The sequence below is a fragment of the Carassius auratus genome, unplaced genomic scaffold (assembly GCF_003368295.1).
Source record: "Carassius auratus strain Wakin unplaced genomic scaffold, ASM336829v1 scaf_tig00214077, whole genome shotgun sequence".
Lineage (NCBI taxonomy): Eukaryota > Metazoa > Chordata > Actinopteri > Cypriniformes > Cyprinidae > Carassius > Carassius auratus.
Window position 1 is genome coordinate 694,293 of NW_020527513.1, and position 15,997 is coordinate 710,289.

The 15,997-nt window shown below is 38.4% G+C and overlaps 1 protein-coding gene across 6 annotated transcripts in view; it reads left to right on the plus strand.

Moving 5' to 3' along the window:
- The window catches only part of LOC113091123 (probable phospholipid-transporting ATPase IA), a 112,327-nt gene that overhangs the window by 35,003 nt on the left and 61,327 nt on the right, over positions 1-15,997 (plus strand). For 2 of the 6 annotated variants that reach the window (XM_026256557.1, XM_026256561.1), the window contains exons 7-15: positions 1,156-1,229; positions 3,374-3,443; positions 3,571-3,698; positions 4,498-4,609; positions 4,692-4,857; positions 5,192-5,197; positions 9,132-9,259; positions 9,658-9,735; positions 10,344-10,432. In XM_026256557.1, the coding sequence (XP_026112342.1) occupies positions 1,156-1,229; positions 3,374-3,443; positions 3,571-3,698; positions 4,498-4,609; positions 4,692-4,857; positions 5,192-5,197; positions 9,132-9,259; positions 9,658-9,735; positions 10,344-10,432 (851 nt within the window). Of the gene's footprint in view, positions 1-293; positions 368-1,155; positions 1,230-3,373; positions 3,444-3,570; positions 3,699-4,497; positions 4,610-4,691; positions 4,858-5,191; positions 5,198-9,131; positions 9,260-9,657; positions 9,736-10,343; positions 10,433-15,997 lie in introns of all 6 variants that reach the window. The other 4 variants (XM_026256560.1, XM_026256562.1, XM_026256558.1 and 1 more) reach the window with 3 other exon arrangements.

Below are 15,997 nucleotides of genomic sequence, written 5' to 3' on the forward strand. Positions count from 1 at the left end.
GCAACTATGAAGCAGCCTCTCCCGCTTCTACTGGATTATGGCTAATAAGATGATTACAAATGCAAATCCAAAAAGAGAAATTGTTTATTTGTGGATATCACAGATAATACTTTTGATTAAATGGCCTCATTTTAAATGCTAGTCTCAAAAGAAGGCTTATGGATCGAAGTACTTTCTTAATATGAAATTTATAGTTCTGGGCAATGTCAGCCAGATGTTATTTCTCTATTCTCGCCAGTGGCTGCTAGTTTGCTATAAAGTTTTGGAACTGATAACTAGTTTGTGTTTTACAGGTTGTGGTTGGAGACATAGTTAAAGTTAATGGCAAAGATTTCATACCAGCAGATGTTATACTGCTGTCGTCCAGGTAGACGAATCTACGTCATCAGAAGGGAACTTGTCCATCCTTTTGCCCCTGACTCACACTCAACACCCAAAGGAAGTGATGATTAACGGGCTTATAACAAATAACCCTGAAACAAGGCCCCAAATCAATGCAGTGACGTTACAAATAGTATCGGTTAGTGGTTGTAGTAATATAAATGTTATCTGAATCCACAAAGGATGAAGGATTAAATGACTAGTTCACCCAAAATTTAAAATTCTGCCGTAGTTTACTCGCCTTTTTTTGTTCAAAGCCCAAACCTTATAGGGGTTTTATGAAAGGAGGTGAATAAATGGCACAAGTTTAATTTGTATGCGAGTTATTTTTTAATAGAAATAAAGTCAAAATCAACACTTCCTTTAGTGGATGTTTGCTTATTGATTAATATTGACTCTTCACTGTCAAAATTCATTTGTCAGCCAGGCTTTAAGTTGTCCCAAAGTTCTGGGATGTTACAGATGCTTATGTCAGCCATAGATTTCAATAATTTGTCATCAAATATTAATTCTGAAAGCATTTACTTTACTCTTGGTTTAGCCTGGCTTGGGTGGATTTTGAGCAGTGGGCATTGTGTTTTTTCCTCTGTGAAGATTAAACGTTTGTGTCTCTCTTCCCTTGTTGTGTGTGCTCTTCCTCCTCTACCCATCTTATGTCCTTTCCCTCCTCTCATCTCCACCTTTCACCCTCCCCTCCCACATCATGTGATGAACAACCTTCTCCCGACTTCACTCGTGTCATTCTCCTTGCGTGGGGGCTGCTGGGTAATTAAGGTGTCGGTAGGGGAGGTAGTCCGAGCAGCCAATGGAGATCACCTCCCGGCCGACCTCATCATTCTGTCGTCCAGGTCAGGAACAGCTCCGGTTTGCATGCGGGCTAGTTGGGAAGGGGGCAGGGGGTACACAGGTGGAGCAAATCTGTTACTTTAATATTTCGATCTCTCCATTTGTGTTTTTGCATCCTATGTTTAGTCTTGGTTATGCCATTTTTTTAGCTGTGATCTGATAGATATCGCTGGGTGATACACATTTTTTTGTCTGCATTCAAAAATTACGTTATTAAAACATTAAGATTAACATCTTATAGCCTTTGAAACTGATTCAGTGAAATTAATTGAACTTACGAATTCTAATACCATTTTGCTATTGAAGTTGTCAGTGATTCATTAAAATCGAATTAAAAATTCTAAAGGCTCATACTTAAATACTAAAACTAATTTTAGAACTAATATGGAAACGAATTTTCCAGAAACGTAATGGCTAAATACATTTTTTTAAATCACATTTAAATCAATGTTTTATTCAAAGTGGTTTTATTTTGTATCACCAGCATAATGATCCTGAATATATCTTGTTCAACAAATTGCTCAGCCACACTATACAGTATGTCTGATAATTGTGCAGTAAAAGGACCAGTTTGATTAATACCTCTCTTGCACTATTGTTGGACCATCCTTTTGTCATGAGATTTTTATATTCGAAAACTAAAAATGGGTTGACAGTGGACAAATTTCTCAGAGGACAACTCTGTTTAACTCCCAGCAGAAAATACTGATGAAGCCCTTCTTTATAACCGTAGAGTCATGTATTACAGACCTATGCTTTGTTCTGAAGATGCTTAAGCTTGTACACATAGGAAAAACAAAGCGCTTCTCTAACACAGCTGGAGAAAAGAACCATTGAGTGACTGTGAATGTCAAAGCTGTTGGAACAGTGCATGGCTTTAGCAAGAGCTCAGACTCTGCATGCAGTCACATTAACACAATGTACAGTATTGTAATAAACCTTTTATAGTAAATCACATTGTTCAATACTGAATCTATGGGAAGGTTTTTTTTTCACTCCAAGATAAACAGGTGTTTTGGTGAGGATTTGTTACATTTTTGACAACTAAATACAAGAAATGAGTATTGACATCCATTTCTGTTTTATATAGACCCAAAGCATAGCATACTTTTCTAATATATTTTATTTTAAGTATGAGGACCATCTTTTCTGATCACGCCCGCTATCATTTATTAAAGTAGGGAGGTGTGTAACAGCTTTGGCCCTGTGAGCTCGCTGTCCTGCTTTTGCTCTTCTCAGCATTAACACTCAATGTTCATTTGTCTGGTGTGCTCCATCTTTCCTTTGTTGTATGTGGAAGATGTCACTAAAAATAAAAACAGCAGAATGTATGGCCATAAACAAAGATGCATTGAGTGAAGGTTTCCTAATGTGTGTGCAAAACGAAGAATGAGAGCCATTAGAGAGATGTGTTAAAATCTTTAGACCAAGTACTAAAATGTTTTATGCAGTTTGGGGGAAATATGCTGCCCAGTGGACTTCCCTCAGTGAAGTAAATAATAGCAATACAATTTTAATAGAAAACTGAGGTAGCTCTGGAAATAAGGCATCTTTGATTATGGGGCTTCATTTAGCTGTGGTTTTATTCGATGTAAACAAACTTTCTTTAGTTATTATGTATGAAACTTGAAATACATTAGATACAAATTTTTAGCTGTTTTACATGATTTTCATGTTTTATTAAAGTGGCTTAGTTGTGCTAATTTCTTTTAAGATACACTATTGTTCAAAAATTTGGGGTCAGTACAATTTTTTTTATTCTTGAAATATTTTTTTCAGAACTCATTTGCTGCTCAAGAAACATTTATTAAAATCACAGATTAAAAAATTGTGCTGCTTTATATCTTTATGAAAAATATTTTTTCAGGATTCTTTGAATAGAAAGCACAAATTAATAGCATTTATTAAATATAAATATTTTGTAACATTATTAATGTCTTTGCTGTCACTTTGATCAATTTAATGTCTTTGCTAAATAATTGTTTAAAAAAACCTTACTGATCCCAGACTTTTGAAAAGTATAAGTTCATATTACTGTATTTCTTATATTTTTCAGTAAACTGTAAAGTATTCTACTGGGGGAGCCATATATCTTCATGGTGTATTAAAATATCAATTTTTTTCATAATGGTGCTGTTTATTGTAGTGAACCTCAAGGAATGTGCTACATTGAGACATCAAATCTAGATGGAGAAACAAATCTCAAGATCAGACAGGTGATTTTTTTTTTTTTTGCTTCTTTTTTTTCCCCCATATCATAACTGCTGCTATTAGTGATTCTTTACAATTCTGCCTGGTTTATCGGTGTGGATTTTATTACATCGAGTTTTCTGTGTTACCCAGGGTCTACAGATCACTGCAGACATCAAGGACATTGACAGTCTAATGCGTCTCTCTGGACGGATGGAATGTGAGACTCCCAACAGACACCTTTATGAGTTTGTGGGCAATATTCGTCTGGATGGACACAGGTAGGAGAAAATCGACAGACAGAGTGTGAGTGATAAAGTGTACAATTAAATTTGGCTTGAAGTCAATGAAAGAAAAGCAGAAGCCATGACCGACATGTTCAGGTGGACTTCAGGCTTGTGTTTCATTAGTCTGAAATACTGATGAGCATGGTTTAATTTCTGCAGGAAGAATTCGATCGAAGTTTATGAATGAAAATGTCTCATTGATACTTTAAGGCAGTTTTAGTAGTGTATTGATATTTTGGAAGGAACAAATACTATATTTATACTTTATAAGACTGCAAATTTGTTGTGTTTTCATTAAACCTCCTATGCAGTTATCTATATCTAAGATAACATTCTCCTGCTCTTATGCTTACCATATTTTCCGGACTATAAGTCACACTTTTTTTTTTGTTTGGCTGGGTCTGCGACTTATAGTCAAGTGCGACTTATTTATCAAAATTAATTTGACATGAACTGAGAGAAATAAACCAAGAGAAAACATTACCGTCTACAGCCGCGAGAGGGCGCTCTATGCTGCCAGAGATGCTCCTGTAGTCTACACTGAAAACATAGAGCGCCCTCTCGTGGCTGTAGACGGTAATGTTTTCTCTTGGTTCTTGGCTCTAAATAAATGCGACTTATAGTCCGGTGCGACTTATATATGTTTTTTCCCTCATCATGACCTATTTTTGGACTGATGCGACTTATACTCAGGTGCGACTTACAGTCCGAAAACTACGGTACATTTTTTAAGTGGTATTTTTTGTTTAAAATGTTCAAATCACATCAATTGTTGTGTTGGCTCCGTATTTAGCACTGTACCACTCGGCCCTGATCAGATCTTGCTGAGAGGAGCACAACTCAGGAACACCCAGTGGATCCACGGTATCGTGGTCTACACAGGACACGACACCAAACTCATGCAGGTCATTTGTCTGCTTCAGTCAGCTTCAGACGTATCCCAAATCGAGCTTCATTCTGAGAAACCGTCATGTTTTGTGTCTCCAGAACTCCACGTCCCCCCCTTTGAAGCTTTCCAATGTTGAGCGTATCACCAACTTCCAGATCCTCGTGCTTTTCGGCTGTCTCTTGGCCATTTCGTTCGTCTGCTCCATCGGGCAGACCATCTGGAAGTACCAGTATGGCAATGACGCCTGGTACATGGACCTCAACTGTAAGAACCAGTCCCCCTTTCCTTCTGTCATGCTAGACCGCTTGCGCATCTGTGTGCTTCCATTTTTTTTTTTAATCGTCAGTAATTTCCGTCTTCCCTCTATGTAAACAAATATGCATTGCATATGTGAATATTTGTCAATAAAAAGGGAAAGGAGAACTTTTTCCTTTTAGTTCTAATATGCATAGACACGTGAATGTATAAATGGTTGAATATCACAAACGCTGCTGTACTTCTTTTGTTTAGTTTTTTTGTTGGTTTTGTTATCAGCTTCCTTTCTAACATTGTTTGGTTTGTGTTTTTTGTTTCTTTGTTGTTGTCGTTTTCTTAACAGCTCCAGGTAACAACCATTTAAAACCCTTGGCCATCTGTGAATGACCCCTCCTTACTAACCCCTAACTGAAGCTCAGCTTTTGCTAAGCTACCGAAGCCACTTATATGGTTGCCCTACTTTGAGAGGGTAATTGCAGAGGACCGCACACACACCAGGAGTCCAATGATAGGTTTTCCCTTCCAGCTCTACACTGTATAGACTCTTAATGCCTGATGTCAAAAATGTGCCTTCCCTTTCTTTATTTTGGTGACATGTTAAATACTTTGCAAGCTCCAGCTTCAACCGCGTCAGCGTCCTTTCACGCGTGCCTAACAAATGAGCCATGACAGTAAGCCTTGGACCCAAAGAAACACTCGTGGACAGAAGCAAGTTTCCCACGGGCGCTGTCAGTGCAAGAGTTTGAAACGTGTTTCTGTGCAGAAGCAGAAGGCCCTGGATTTCAAACCGTGATTTCCTTTTACCCACCTCCTCTTCCTCCTCGTTCAGCGGTGTTTGTTATACCAGTGCTGACAGACGAGGCAGAAAGGGCCCAGCTCTGGAGAAGATGCGCAAATCCATGCTAATAGGCTTAATGTTTGGATTGTAAAAGTATGATATTAAGAAATGCAACACTGCCTTTAATTTTTAATGAGCAGTGATGGGAACACATCTGTTGCATGCCTTGAGCATTGCAGTTAATTGAAAAAGAGAAAAATAATACATTTTCTGCACCACCAAGAGGCAAAAATGTGTCACATTTGTGGCAGAAGATGCTGGCAAATTGATTAACGTGTCACCACCATCATTACTTTTGATTTAAATAGGAGGGGCTGTTTGTGTCCGAATCGATCGCAGCTTGTTTTATGGCCTACATGGTTCCCTTCTTGGTATGCTCCGAGAGTTTATTGAAAATGTCGTCAAATGTTGAGATGCACCACCTTGGATTCTGGGTTCCATGTGTAATCATTCATATCCAGCACAGTCATTTGGAAAGGAATTAACAAGGATGGGTGCCATGAGGTCATAAAGCAGGTATCCATCATGAAATTGATTATTCCTCTAAAGGAGGGAGACTCTGTTTTTATGTTTGTTATTTGCCCTCCAAGTGGAGCTGTAAAAGGGAGAGGTGGCATTGATTTGTCGTTTACATGCTTTTGCAGATCATATTTACTTTATAAACCAAAGAGACTTCCTGCTTTTCAGTCAGTGGTATAATCAGTGATTCATAATAAGATGATTAATAATAGGGTTAATAATCCCTGGAGGGAGCTATGCTACCAAAAGTTTATTTATTTTTTGGGGGAAAGAAATGATTAATTGTAATTAGAAAGGTAGAAAGGCATTTAAAGTAAACTTATAATGTCACAAAAGTTTTCTATTTCAAGTAAATGCTTTCTACCCTCAGGAAAAGAAGGTACAAACACTGTCACTGTGGCGGTACCTTTTCAAAAGGCACTTTGTACCTAAAGAGTCCATATTGGTACCTTAAAGATATATATAACTACCTTTACCCTTTAAACATATTAGTACCTACATATTGACAGCTTTTGTACCTTTTTTTTCTGAGAGTGTATTTATGAAAGAATACATATAAAAGAATCACATTTCCACACAAATAAAGAGCAGCAAAACTGTTTTCTGTTTTGATAATAATAAGAAATGTTTCTTGAGCACCAAATTAGCATATTACAAAGATTTCTAAAGGATCATATGACACTGAAGACTGGAGTAATTGATGCTTAAAAAAACTACTTTGCATAACAGGAATAAATAAAATGTTAAAACATTAAAATAAAAAAAAGTTATTTACAGTATGGCACTTCTTTCAAGAGCATTAAAAAAAATCTTACTGACCTAAAATTTTTGTATGTTAGTGTATCAATGTAGCGTTTTTATTCATTTCAATGGCAGATCTAATATAAAGCACAACATTTCAAAACTTAAATTAGTCCGAATACAGAATTCTGAATGGCTGTCAATAGAGAAGAATGCTTTATACAACCAGATGGTGTAGTTTTGACATCAGGTAGCTAACAGAGTCACACTAACCAGCGATCTCTTGACCATTTGGGCCTGTTTGGATTTATTTATTTATTTTGCTGGATATCATATGATTCATTCCTAGGCTAGAGGTAAACGCAATGCTATAGCTGAGCTTGAAGGTTTCTAGATTGGGTTAATAGGCGTACACTAAGTGTGACAGATACACACCTTCCACTCATTAGTCTGAGTGTTGCATACTTCAGGCAGATGAGTAATTAATTCTTCATCATACATAATTAATTTGACCTTGAATCCCTGTGATATTTTACTCTGCTTCCGTCCCAGTATCCCAACAAACGCACATGGATGTATGCAGGTGGGCCTCCAGAGCACTTGAGCAGCAGTCATTTGTTATGCATTCACGCCACCATGAAATAACATGTAGTAGGTTTTGTGCTGCTCAAATTGGTGTCTTGAAAAGTGCTGACCCCACAGCACGACTCCTTGCTTCACTGATGTCACTGGACCTGCAGTAGCTGAGAGAGATGGTGCTGCATCTTCTGCTGCTTCAGTATATCGTGTGAGCACATGCGATTAGAGTTTCATTTGTTTACTGTAGCCGGTCAAATGCAGAGAAATGGTCTGCTTTATTGCCAACTTGGTCTCTGTTGGGTTTAGTTTTACACTTTCAAGACTAGAATGATTTTTCAGTAGTCAGGAAATAAGTTCTTCCTTGAATTTAGTAGTTTGCATTCAAAAATCTTGCAACAGGAAAGGTCTTCAACCGACAAGCAAGAGATGGTCAAGTTTTGTTTGGTTACTTGTACCATGTGTCAGACCTTCTGAATTATTGAAAAGTCTCTAAATGTCACATCTCCCTGTTCTGCTCCATTTGATGGGAAGGTACTTTAGACTGGTCTCCCTCCTTTACATTGAAACATCCAATCTGATTGTCTTCCTTCCCACCACTAGCCAAATCCTCTTCCTCTCTCCGTGAGTCAGTTCCAATAGCAGTCGTATTTCCTCTCTAGTTCTATGACTCTTTACGAGAAAATCACTCCCTCTCCTAACTGCTCAGAAAGAGAGTTATTGCATTCTGTGGACCCCCCCCCCCCCTCCCCACAGGTAAAGCTTTTTATTTGTCCTTAAAGCCAACATGAAGTAAAAAAAGAACCCATCTTGCTCTTACTATGAATGTTTCATCAGTATTTAATGTTAACCAATATCCAAACATTTTATTCTATGAGTAAAATACAATTCAGAGACTCCCATATTTACCCAAATTAGAATTGTATTTTTGTTTAAGGCTACTGTTGTAGGTGATGTTGTTTTTAAGATCTTGCTAGTAGTTAGTAAAGTAATTGAATGCATTTCTCTACTTGAAAATCATTTTAAACATGGGCATGTGTCACAAAGTAAAATGGGTTGTTTCATGTTGTTTCATGTTGACTTTAACACTATGTGTGTACGGTCTTGTGTCTGTGGTCTTGGTTTTATTGATTACACTTTTCTTTCTTTTTGTGCTGCTCTCTTTGTTAAATTTGTTTTTTGATTAAGATTGGAAATCATAATCACCCACCCCCAGTGCATTGTGGGATAATATGTTGCTTGAAATCTTACCCCTATTGCCAAAGCTGCCATTATGACATCAAAGAATCAAGTCTCAGTTTAGCTACTGATTAATGGAGACCTAATCTGAAAATTGAATGTACATTGTAGGTTAGAGACTTACTGGAGAGATTGGGTGGAAGAGTTGTACTGTGTAACTTTAGAGTATAGTGTTTGCACAACGCTCACACAACACTAGTGCAGCATTGTGGAAACATTGCAGATTAGACCAGATGAGTTTGTGGCATTATTGTCCTTCCATCGTTTTTCCCCAATCCCCCCATCCCATCATGGCTTTCATTGCTCAGAAAACTGTCTGTCACCTTACTACCTCTCTCTCCTCTTCCTCCCTTTGCTTTTAATTTTCCAGATGGTGGAGCAGCCAACTTTGGCCTGAACTTCCTCACGTTCATCATCCTCTTCAACAATCTGATTCCCATCAGTCTTCTGGTGACTCTAGAGGTCATCAAGTTCATCCAGGCTTTCTTCATCAACTGGGTGAGTGTGAGGCTGAGCTCCAAGAGCTCTGTCTGTGTCATGAATCTGCTGTCTTTGAAATGCAGACAGCCTAAACCTCCAGGGCCCATCCCAGAAAACTACACAGCCCAAACGAAAGTGGATCTTCATCAAAATAACCCATTTGAAGATGCCAAAACTGGATTTGGGGCAGGGTCACTTAAAACAACCGAACACTGCATTTAGATGCAGTGGAGATTTGTGAATTCCCATCGAATGGCAAGATCTTTGAGCAGGAGTTTCATTCCACTTGTTTTGATAAACGGAGTATGAAAAGAGTTGTTTAAAGTGTACAATTATGTTTTGGAGTCCAGATGGCAAGGTAATAATAGAAAATGGTTGTTAATATTAATTCTGCCTGGTGACGTGCTGTATTTTAGGACACTGACATGCTGTATGAAGCCACCAACACACCAGCTATGGCCCGGACATCAAACCTGAATGAGGAGTTAGGACAGGTACTGTTTACCCTCACATCCAGAAGTAAACAAAATGAAACAAATAAAAACAATGGCATTTGATTTATATTTGTAAAATCAAATTTCATGCAATTATGCATAATATAAACTACTGTTCAGTTGACATTTTAATATTGTTAATCAGCAATGTTTCTTGACCACCAAATTTCTGAAGGATCATGTAAGACTAAAGCCTGGAGAAATTGCTGCTTTAAAAATTAGATTTAAACTTATATTAAAATAGAAAACAGTTCTTTTATGTTATTGATTTTTTTTCATCAAATAAATAGGGTCTTGGTCAGCATAAGAGACTTCTTTCAAAAAGATATTCGTATTGACCACAAATGTTTGAAACGTTTTGAATGACACTGTTAAAGGTAATCTGCAGCAGATCTCAAAATGTGTAGATCCAAGTTAATAATAATTATGGCCGAATAATCACAGACTAGTTTATTCCTAATGCATTAAATCAAGTCCTTCCCTGTTTGTGTAGAATATTCTGTTTCACGCAGAATAAGTTGCATTACGGAAGTAAAATGGGTTGAAAATATTTGCTTTAAGTTTAACTACCTAATTCTAGTTTATTGCTGTCTCTTTCCTTAATCCAGGTGAAGTACATCTTTTCAGACAAGACGGGCACCCTGACCTGCAATGTCATGCAGTTTAAGAAGTGCACAGTTGCAGGCGTGGCCTACGGGTAAGGCTCTGTTTCACAATGCTTTCATAATCCGTAGAGTGTACATCTGGCTCTAGCTGTCTTGTCCTCAGCTCCCTTGTTAGCAGCTGCCTCGATGCTTCCCTGCACAGCCAGACACATTCTATAAATATCAGAGAAGGGGACTCGCAGGTTTTCTTCCTCTTTTTTTTTTTTACATGCTTGGAAACACTGCATTTCTGGTTGCCTATTTGTCTAACTTGGGACATTTTCATGGAGCATGAATATATGAATGTGTATTCTAAAACTAGATAGAACATTTTATTAGAAACAGTTGCATTCATAAGCCTAAAGTGTTTAATGAAAGGTGAGATTCCCACTGTGCTGCAGCTGACACTGTGAGTGTATTTTTGAAGAAATGTTCATCAGTGTGCTCAGCGTGTGGCAGATGAAACTATATAAGATGGCTTAGCTCTCTTCCGTATCTGTGTTTTTCCCCTTCTCACTGGATAGATTTCATGACAACAGTGATGTTTATGGTAAGCAGTTTACGAACGATGAGGCGCTTTGGACGAGGTCACGTCGAGGCCACAGCACTGAGCTTATTTGATGTTTACAAGGACTTCAGATCTTATCACAGACACGCCAGCCATCACAAAAAACAGCCTAATGTTCACATTCATGTTTAATGGCGTCTCTTTATGTTCTGCATTCAGATAATAAAGCATATGGTGGCAATATCAGAGCTGGATCTAAATGATCTGCTCTCCAGCATTAGGAGCAACATTAATCCTATTAGCGCAATTAAAACTCTTCTGAGATGAGGAGGTTCAAGAGACACTTCCTCTGTGACACTTAAAGGAAAAGACACTCACTGGAAATATTGAAGTAGTTATGTTGAACTAGATTTGCCTTTCCAATACTAGTGCTTCCAAGGCAGCAAAAGAATAGCATTAAAGTTTAATTAGTAGTTTTATTTTGGTGAGGATGGGGGTTACTTTGAGCGCTGTATTACAGCTGCCTCAGGCCACATTAGAGTTTGAGCATGCAGCCTAGAAGTATCCAGCTGAAGTGATGAAAACAGTTTTGATGTTTATAATTCTTTATATTAGATCAGTCTCTGATGTTTTATTTCCTCTTTTAGTCATACGTCGTCTTCTTTGGTGTGCGTTCACAGGTTAGTCAAGCCAAACTTGACCTTTGCTACAGCGTAAAATACAAGACGAGCTAGTGTTTCCCAAAAAAAAAGCATAATTGGGCTAGTTTTAAATAGCAGCTGGGGTGGTTTTGTTCATGGTGCCATTCCATCATTCCTGAAGACATTTCTTTCTGTCCGTGCAGAGGAGGAATCCCTCTGCTTATCACTTGAAGTCAGCGCGGTACCTGTTTAGTCTTGCAAACTGGCCCATATTTCCGAAGCAAGTCCTTGAACTCCACCTCATGAATATGTATGCCATCTTTAATCAGCTTCAAATAAACTTTGTCCTGTTTGCTGATGCATCCTTCCTCCTCTCCTGAGCGAGTGTAGCACTGAACGAAGTCATTGATGTTTCTGAAGCGTGACATCTTTTCTTACAGTGAGTGGGGAAACTTGGCGCAAGCCCAAAGGAAGAGTTTGATGTGGAATATAGCTTTGATTTTTGACTTGACATGTTTGTATGGCTGGAAAAACCAACACGCTGCAAGTGTAGCATGCTGGAGTTGTGCTGTTAATGCTGAGACGAGCTGATGTCTTTCCACTAGATCTTGTCATTTGTGTTACTTCCAAGTTGAATTTCTTCAATTTCTTCAATTTTATTTCCAAGTCTCAATCCTAATCAACCTAATCTTATTTTAATTCAGTTAAGTGCTATGGAAACATTTCTAATATTTGAGTTTTATTTTTTTCACTTTTGTTTCAGTAAGCAAAAATATTTTAATAGTTTTAGTTCGTTAACTGTAAAAATGCTGTACAAAAGACTTGAATGCTTTTTGCACCTGTAGGTGTCTCTGTCAAAGCATGTACTGTTTTCTATGCTCATAGTCTTATTTCAGACATAGTCATATGTCTTGTGTAAAACATCGATTTTACTTTCTCATGAAAGGGTGTGATGTGTTTTGTTTTTCCTTGACCCCGTCCCACCGACCTCTCATCCCTTCCACTTGTGTTACATTGCACAACTAATTCAATTGAACAGTAGTTAATGAAGAATTCCCTTTGGGTGAAGATGTTAATTAATTGAATGAGCTTTCATTGAGACATGATGGCCAATGTGCTCTTCAGCCATCAGCACTAGAGGAATTATTTTATCTGATATGTATTATTTCTTTTGCTTTTGGTATTACAAATTTAGTACTTTAATGGCTGTGTTAAGCTTGTAAAGCTGAGCAGATTTTTTTATGGATGGTAATTTGCACATCCTTTTCTTTGCCAAATCTTCAAATTTTCTTCCGCTTATTTGTAGGCCTACATCAGGGTCTCCAACATAGAGTGTAGTCTCAGGCAGAAGCATTGGGTGATTGACAAACAAGATGGTAATGTGCTGCAGCAAAAGTGCTCTTTACACCGCTTTTGTGGCTTTTTAGTACATTTTGTGTGTAAAAATCCAGCTTTACTCATCCCACCCTCAAATATCTCATGGGTTAGATGTGGTCTCATCTGTGTACATGGTACAGCAACTAATGAATGTGATAAACATTATCTATTTAGGTTAGGTGATTCCAACGATTCCATATTGTCAGATTTCTTATGAAGAATTTGTATGTATATTTCGTAAGACTATTGCCTAAAGGCGGGCGTACACGGTGCAAATTCGGATGGTCGGAAGATCGTATGTCCACACACACGGCACGAGTGAGTTTATCTGAAAATCGTACGGACGACATGATATACGACACGATTTTACAACCTGCGAATTCCAGAAACAATCGCACGAAGTTGATAGACGCGTTCGACTTGAAGCAGCGCTGCACGCACAGAAGGATCACTGTATGACATTACCGCGAGAGCGATATGACAGCACACATATCCAATGCATTCGAATCGCTCTCGCCGTACTTTGATGTCATACAGGTGATCATTCTGTGCGTGCAGCGGTGCCTCAAGTGGAACGCGCCTAATATAACTGCTCTCCCTCTCTCATAACTGCATATAAAATATTGATACGAGCTGTGACTGTTTCCTGCACGTACAGGTTATTTTTCAGCAATAGGAAACCGGGACGTTTGGTGACCCTGTGTGTGTGTTCTTGTATATGGTTTATAAATATCTGAAATGGGTATTAAAATATAAACATGGTTTGTGAGGACAATTACTGTGCTCTCGTAAACCAAATGGCTTTAAAAAATACTATACGGTGTTTAATAGAAATTTTAAACATGCATTTTTCGTGATGGATAGAGGTAGTGTATGGGGATATACAGTATAGAATACTGTTACGTTTATGGAGAGTCCCTGTAAACTACATATGCGTGTGTGAGCGAGAGAGGGAGAGAGAGAGCGAGAGAACTAAAAAGGCATTGGAATACGTTGCTAGAAACATCATACAGCGCTCGCTGTTCCTGTCAGACTTCAGCTGCCGTCTTCGTCTTTCTTCTTCTGTGGTTTTCCTAGTTCATGATTGGTCAACTTCAGATAAATCAACAAATCGGCTCGTTCAACAGCACAAATGGCACGAATTCAAACCGATAGCTCACAAACTTTTTAGTCGGGAAGTGCTCGTAAGCCACTCTGCTCGGCTCGTAATTCATCGCAAATGATACGAGCTGCGACCATACGTGCATACGCGATTTCCACACGATTGAAAAAAATCGCATGCAAACTCGTACGACAGCAAAAATCGCACCGTGTACGGCTGCCTTAAGATGATCCTACTGAATTGCAATTATCAAACACTTTTTTTTTTTTTTTTTTATAAAAAAAAAAGTATGATATAATATGGAGTATGAACGGCATAGTCATGAAAAGCAGTTTTCAGATTTATGGAACAGAGCAAAAGATATGCAATTTGGTGCTATTGCGTTCATTTAAATGGCTAAAGTGTTAGATCAAATTCTGATAGCTTGTGGAGGGCAATACACTGATGTTTGAGAAGGATAGACTGATTGAGAAGGAAGGAGAAGGATTGATTTCAACTGATTTCAGTTCATTACTCTTTGTGTGTGTGTGTGTGTTTGTGTGTTTGTGTGTGTGTGTGTGTGTGTGTGTGTGTGCGTGTGCGTGTTTGTGTGTTTGTGTGCGTGTGTGTGACTCAAGGAGCTGGATCTAGGCCTCGGTCTATTTTGGGTGTGGTCGTGATACCAACTCTGCAACATGAACAGCCATGATCTTTACCAACTAGGCTGCACCTACTTTTTAAATATACTTTTGAGAGAGTCTCTTTGAAGTGAGCTGAGGTAGTGCAGTTCTGCAGGATCCTTTTATGCAACTCTCTCAGGAACCCTATTGCATCTACAGTATCTTCTTTTTATTTCTCTAGTCAAAGCTGTTTTTTTGAGTAACAACCCAAATGGCCTGACACAGCTAGCATTTGTCGGATTTAAAGCATGTTTGTTTTAAAAGGCCAAGTACCACCCGTCTGCAGAAATCTCTTTTGTTTGGATGGTGAAGAAGTCGTTGAGTCTAATACCTGCAGGACTTGTCTTGGCCTATATTAGCGTAAATGCACTGTTCCCCCCTGCTATAATGCAGGTCTTCTGTTTCAGCGTGCTAAACAATTCTCTTCCCCCTGAGGCTGATGGTACAGAGTCAGATATGTGCATGGCCAGTCAACCTGCCTTTTTGTTTTTGTAGCTTTTCTCAAGTCATAATTTAGGTTTGAAATATGATACATAAAGCATGACGCAATAGGGTCAATGCTAATGTTTTTTGATCATTTCCACAGTCATGTACCATGGTATTTTCGTGGTATTCCACGCAAAGGGGAATTCAAAGAATAACTTTATATGGTACATGTTCACAAACCATGATACTGTGGCTGGCACAAATAATACCATTATTGTTTTATTGTTGTTTTATTGTTTTATTAGGATCCCCATTAGCAGCCCATTTAATGGCAACCATTAGACACATGGCACTCATTTTGTTAGTTTCACTTGCACATTACTTTTTTCAAAATGATTCGTACAATACACCCAACTTCATTTACCACTCTTTTATTTTCCTAGCGTGCTATTCTCCCTTTGTGTCATAGTAAACACATTGCTTATTTTGCTCCTTTTCTCACCACTGTCTGGTCCTTAAACACTCGATCAGGCCAGTGTCCACTCGTATTACAATTAACTAAGCCCTCAACGCCCAAATCTGTTGACCAGAGAGAAACGCGAGAATAATTTGCTGCTGTCGAGCCTACAGCGGTTGCTGTTTCCATATCCCAGCAGACACAGTTTAGCAGCCAGCAGTTCATTCTCTTCCCCTTTACTAGCACTGGCTTCTCTCACTAGTCTTTATATTGGCTAGACAATAATGTAGCTGTTCCAGCATTCACCTGATTAAATGTCTTAACTTGGATTTGTGCTTTGCTAGTCATACTCCCTTACCCTTCAAGTTTATGTGTGAGATTAGTTGTATTAAATCTGCTACATTGTTGGTTGATTGCTACAGATAAATATTCACATAAGAATGTATTT